This window comes from Parasteatoda tepidariorum, chromosome X1, assembly GCF_043381705.1.
Source record: "Parasteatoda tepidariorum isolate YZ-2023 chromosome X1, CAS_Ptep_4.0, whole genome shotgun sequence".
Classification (NCBI taxonomy): Eukaryota; Metazoa; Arthropoda; class Arachnida; order Araneae; family Theridiidae; genus Parasteatoda; species Parasteatoda tepidariorum.
The window spans coordinates 47,391,399-47,397,849 of record NC_092214.1 but is presented as its reverse complement, the minus strand read 5'-3'; the positions used below and the strand labels follow the sequence as shown (position 1 = coordinate 47,397,849).

At 26.6% G+C, this 6,451-nt stretch overlaps 1 protein-coding gene across 1 annotated transcript in view; it reads left to right on the top strand.

The window, feature by feature from the left end:
• Nucleotides 1-6,451, top strand: part of LOC107453316 (tyrosine-protein phosphatase non-receptor type 1) — a 34,158-nt gene that overhangs the window by 11,406 nt on the left and 16,301 nt on the right. Inside the window, exons 3-4 of the mRNA XM_016070096.3 lie at nucleotides 487-587; nucleotides 3,713-3,811. Coding sequence (XP_015925582.1) covers nucleotides 487-587; nucleotides 3,713-3,811 — 200 coding nt within the window. The remainder of the gene's footprint in view (nucleotides 1-486; nucleotides 588-3,712; nucleotides 3,812-6,451) is intronic.

Genomic DNA, 6,451 nt, shown 5'->3' with positions numbered 1-6,451 from the left:
GCAAATGTTGAAAATAATGAAAGATCCAGGAAGAAAAGTGAAATGGATTTTATTCTAAATGGCGTAATTCGAAGCTTTTTCCAAAATGCGAGAAATTCGCGAATTTTGAAATTGATTTATAGAATGCGCGAATTTCTCGCGGTAATAATTTTTTAATGCGAGAAAGGAAAAAAATATGCGAGATTCTCGCGTTCTCGCGCTGTAGTGAAAACACTGTAGACAAACAGTAATGATTCTTTTAATTCTTCCTTAACACCAGAAAATTATTGTTATATGCCTTACCTACCCAAAATTTCTTAAACCATTCATATAAAAATTCAAGTGTCATAATATAAGACTATATGACATATTGTAGGATTATATAACTTTATATGATTAACTATATATTGAATTAAACTATTGTGATATATATTACTGTAATACTATAATTCCCATAAGTTATTTAGTTTAAATGTAAATTTTTTTCAACTTTCATTGCAATTTTAGTTGATCATAGCAGAGTGCGACTGCAAAGAAATGGAATTGATTATATTAATGCCAGTCTGGTTAATGTGGAATCAGCTGAGAGGTCTTATATTTTGACCCAAGTAAGTTTCTTTGTTAAAGTCTTATGTTGTGAAATTTCATTTCAACAAGTTATTTTATTACATAAATGATACATAATCGAATTGCTAATCCAATTGTTATATTTAAATATGCTAAACATTTCTATTTTGAAATATGCAGCAAGCTCTTTTCTGATGTTAAAGTGATAATCAGGAAATCCGTTTCATGACAGTATTAGAGGTGAATCTGAGATAAAGTAAAAAAATCCTCTATGTTTATGTGGGCAAACATTTGATTTCAAGATTGTAATTTATGCACCAAAAATAATGCCTGTTTAGAATAATTTTTTAAACTAAGATTAGTATTTTAATTACCTATCTGTAATAAACATATAACATTTTTATACTGCATTTATATAAAAAATTATGAAATAATTATTAATTCTTACAAGACTCTATTTCAGAAATAGAATGAATTTTTTTGCAAATTCATTTTATTTTTGTTCATCACAATTCATTATAACTAATAATTATCTGAGTAAAATTTTTTTACTCAGATGATTAGTTGAAGGATAATTAGAAGGATAAAAACAGGCAGGGAAAGTGAGCACAATATTTATTTAATTATTATTAGAGTGAGAACAATCATCCAAGTGATGCAAAATTTTAGCACTCTTCAATAAAAGTTATAGAAAATCTTGTAAAATAAATCCGTAAAATGTTTGAACTTAAGGAATAAGGGAAATCTTAATAATTATAATTGGTCTATTAAATAGGTCAAGGAAGAAAGTCTCTCACAGTTAGTGAAAGGGAAATCAATACAATGTTAATTATGCATAACTTATGTAATTAAAGAAATAGATTAAAAGACAGCATGTGAATAGTAAGTCTGAGAAAGTGTTTAGTTTGAAATAATAAATTAAGAAAAATATTTAAATAAAGGAATAATATAAAAAGGTTAGTTGAAGCTTTTTATGTTACACACGCACACACATATATATATTTATTCTTAACATGCAAAATTAACAAATTGCAAAAACATTTTTGAGGTCTGCATAATTATGTTACAATTTTAATTATTATATATTTAAAATAAGTTGCATAATCTTCCCTTTTTTGCCTTTTGTAAATCCTAATCATATTTAAAGAATGGGATATAAACATTGTGAAATTTGTGGCAATAACTACCGAAAAAGAAATCAGCTACAAACCATATGGATTTATGACTAAGTCATGCAATTTGGACATGTCAGAAAGAGAAAAAGCAAATGAGTGGTTCCAATTTTACATGTCGTAATATCTAATTAAAAATATTGGGTTATTAAAATCTTAAAAATTCGTAGCAATAATTGTCGAAAAAAGACTAAATCATATAAATTTACTGTGGAATTTTTGTATTTTGATCTGATTTTTATTTTGAACTCTGTGCCTGTTTTTGGCATAGATATTTTTTTATATTTGTCTTATACTTTTGAATAATTTTAACTAATATTTGGTCAAAATAAAACATTTGTGTATATAATTCATTGTCAGTGGTCTAGTCTTATGACTTGTTAATAACAAAACTTATAATTTTTTATCATTTATATGTAACATTTTTATCTTAATTTCTATTATATACATCATTGATGTTAATTTTTGTTGTTCTTATAATTTTGAAAATTCTCATGCTAAATATATATATATATATATTTATTTATTTTATGCAGGATGTAATTTTAGAAACATGATGTAATTACATTTTTACATAAATAATTATGTTTTACTTAATTACGCATGTATTACATGTAATTTTGATTTTTCATTAAACAGGATGTAATTATATAGATATATAATATAATATATATTTATTCATTTATTTTATGCAGGATGTAATTTTAAAAACAATAGTTCTTAATCCAAATTCGAATGTGTTGGGTGTTGGGTTGGACTAAATATAAAGTTCAATAGCCAAATGGGTTATACTGCTTAAAACTCAAAATAAAATTTTTTTAGTACAGTCAAACTATACTATAGCAAACTGTCTAAGGACTCAACAAAATGTTCACTATAAATGATGGTGCACTATATCGATCGAAATTCTTTGAATAATATTTTTTTAGCATGTGTGCATAAATAGTGATTGCAATATCGCATAATATGTTTATAAATTTTTCATGAAGTAAATCAATAATAAATCAAAAATTAAAAGGAAAAATATTTATTTAACTAAATATAGATTTTAATTTTACATTCTGTTGAAGAATTAGGGAGTTTTGATTAAGTACAATTTGATTTTAAGTAGAATTCATAAATTTTCCATTCAACAATCATTAAGGAGTTAAGGATTTTCTGATCTACATTTTCGTGGAAGGAAAAAAAAGATTCAGTATATTCACTGCTGATTTCACTTCTGATCTTGACTAGATGGCACAAAAATTTCCTGTTCTTTTTCATCTTCCTCCATCTTAAAGTCTTCCTCAGCATCTTTTTTTTTTTTTTTTTTTTTTTTTTTTTTTTTTTTTAAACTTTAGATAAGAAAGAACAATGTCTTTACATTGTGTAGTTTGATTGGTACCATCCTTAATACGTTGGATAATTTTAACCTTATACTTTCAAAAATGCTTTCCTTCTACACAATGTGCCATTTTCTCTTGTTTTGAAAGAAAAAAAAATTGCCCATGTTAAAAAAAATTATCTATATATATGTAAGAATATGAAAAGAGCAACTGTAAAATGAGTTAAATTCTTTTGTCTGCTCCTGTTCTTGATTTTCAAGAGATGATTTGTATTTTTCTATCAAAATAAAACTAGTGCTGAACTCATTGATACCGAGTATGCATATCAACAATTTTATATTACCTTGTTTTCTGTTCCTGACTCCTTTACCTTTACTCATTATTACACATTAGGTATACTTTATTTAATATTTTTAAATTAAATTCTTCAATATTTCTTTCAATCCAAACAATTTTTTATATGTATTTGTAAAATTTTGTAAGTAAGATCTTTGATTACTTACTTTTTAACTTCAAATTGTTAAGTTTTAAGTTGATTTTAAGTAAAAATATTTCTTTCACTGTCCTTGTGAATAATAATGTACACATTATAACAGTTTCTTACATGTTTTTATTAAAACAACTTGTATAATCATTAATTTTAGATTTAAATTAGTTTATTTCCTTCAGGGACCTTTGCCATTAACTATTGGTCATTTCTGGTTGATGATTTGGGAACAAGGATCAAAAGGAATTCTAATGTTGAATCGTGTAATTGAAAAAAATGCTGTAAGTTAGTTTTTCAATATTTTGTTATTCTATCATTACTTTAGTATATGATATGGGACTATTCCATATGACATATTAACCAGTGTTTTGACTACAGCACGAGAATCTCGCATATTCTTTTCTCGCAATAAAAAGTGATTAACGCGAGAAGTTCGCGCACTCTATTAATCAATTTCAAAATGCACAAATTTTGGAAAAAATTTTGTCTTTTGCTATTTTGAATAAAATCCGTTTCACTTTTCTTCCCTGATCTTTCATTATTTTGAACATCGGCCCTTGTTATCTATCTTCTCTATTTATCAGTATTGTTCAGAATCGGTGCGAAAAGCAGAACCCCCCGAACCACGGAATCCTTTTCAGAACACATTTCTCTGCAACCACGTGTTCACCGTAGGTAAGGTTTCTTCGTAAGACGTTTAAATTTTTTGTGCATGAATGTAAGATGGACAAATACCTTGTTAAGACGACATCTTCTACTCCGTAACGGACAAATGTCAGTAGAAACGGTCGAAATTAATATGGATATTTTTCAGCCAAATAAATATAATAGCTGATGAAAAAGTAGATATAGAACATTTTCCATATGATGATGCAGCAAAAATATTCAATTAGAAGATGTGAAAAATGTATTATAATTAAAGAAATAATTTTTTTCCAAGTTGTGTTTTTATAATTTTTAGAAATCTCACTTAACTTTTTGAAATCTCACCCTGTTTTTGAGAAAGGGTGAGAAATTCTCTTCCATTTTTTTCTGTAATGAATACACTGTTAACAGATTTTAATGTGATATAAGCATATTTTAAAAGTTTATAACTCAGTTAAAAAAAAGGTATTTTAATAATTTTTTCTGAAATTAAGTCTTTGTGTCATATGCACTTACTCTAATTTTTAGTAACTTTCATTAGTTTAAGAATTTAAAAAAAATTAAAAATGGGTGTAACACAATATGTTACATGCATAACAGCTGGTTTTAAATTTTTAAAAAACACAAATTTCTAACAGTTGGAGTTTTTTAATGATACTAAGATTTATAAGCATACTGTATAGTGAAACCTTGCTCTATGATACTTCTCTAGGTCGTTTACCTCACATTGTGAAAAGCTTTTAAAACCCTAGTCAGTCTCCTATGAATACTGTAAATAAACCACCTCCCTAAAGGGGACACTCTTTTAATCAAACACCGATAGTAATTAGTGTTTAAAAAAGTTATTGGAGGACGTACCATATTCTTATAAAAAAAAAAATTCTTATCAGTTTTTTAAACATGTACTTTACATAGACATTGTTGCCTGTTATGAACAAAATGATGTAGGGACACAACTTTTGATGTGGTGAAATATTAAGAAAATAACGTAACTAATATTCCTTTATGACTTTGGACTAAGGTTGATTATATTATTGTCTGTTGTGAATTCTTTATAAAACTATCATATCAGTTATCTTTTTCAAAAGCTGAATATGGTAAGATGCTTCGCATTGTCACAGTCATTATAACACATCATACTTTGTAGAGGTATTTTATATTATCGATTAAATTTGGAACCATCTGTTAGCAAGTCAAAGAAAATATTTCTAACAATAGTTCAATTGTAATTTTTTGATTGAAAAGAGGTGATTTGAGGCATCATGTAATTGAAGCGTATATCAGTAACATCGAACTCCAAATTGATTGAATTTTACTAATCTAATTTCTTTGAATTTTAATCATAAGTTTAAATGATTATTCATGTTATTCCTTTTTTCTATCAATGTATTCTTTTAACCATCATATTTTTGTGAAAGCATTTTTTAACATCATGTTTCTCAATTAGCTTGTATAAGCAGAGAATTGTATAGGTCTTGAAGGTGTATGGTTCAATTATGCTTTTCAAATCTATTTCATATTTTAAGTTTTTACTTTAGTTAATTTCTAGCAATTTGATTTTAATGTTAGATAAATGAACTATAAATATAATTTTGTAATCAAATTACTTATGCTAGGGCTGCACAACCTGCGGCCCGCGGGCCAAATGCGGCCCTTCAACTACTGAAGTGCGGCCCGCGAGAGCTTCTAAACACAAAAAATTTTTTTTTTAAATTTAATTTTTAATTTAATTAAAATTTTTTTTTAATCGCACTTTTAAGTCATCATGTTTTGACACAATCAATTTTAACAGATTCTTTAGTAATTGTACGTTTAACGCGCTTTTTTGAAGCCGAATTTATCATAAATATAAATGATTTTTTTTAAACAGTTATTTCCGCTCTTCTACGTGATTTTGAAAATTTCGAATTTTTATTACGACGCGAGTTTCAGATCGCAAATTTAAATAATCACTTTTTGTGCACTGTATTTGTGACGATTTCATCTTAAATCTAAGTGACTTTTTATCTTTTTTTTGCAATTCTTTCTATTTTTTTCAAAAATTTTTCTCGGCAGTTATTGCTATGCGTTCCCACGTATTATAAACCAATTATTCTGTTACGACATGCAAATTTTAAATCATGCATTTGACGAGCTTTATTCGTGCTGAGTTCAGCATAAATATATTTTTTCCTAATTATTTCTATACTTTTCCTCGTGATTTTGACGATCCCGTTATTTAACTATGATGTTATTACGACACGTGATTGTTAACCACGCAATTAAATAATCACTTT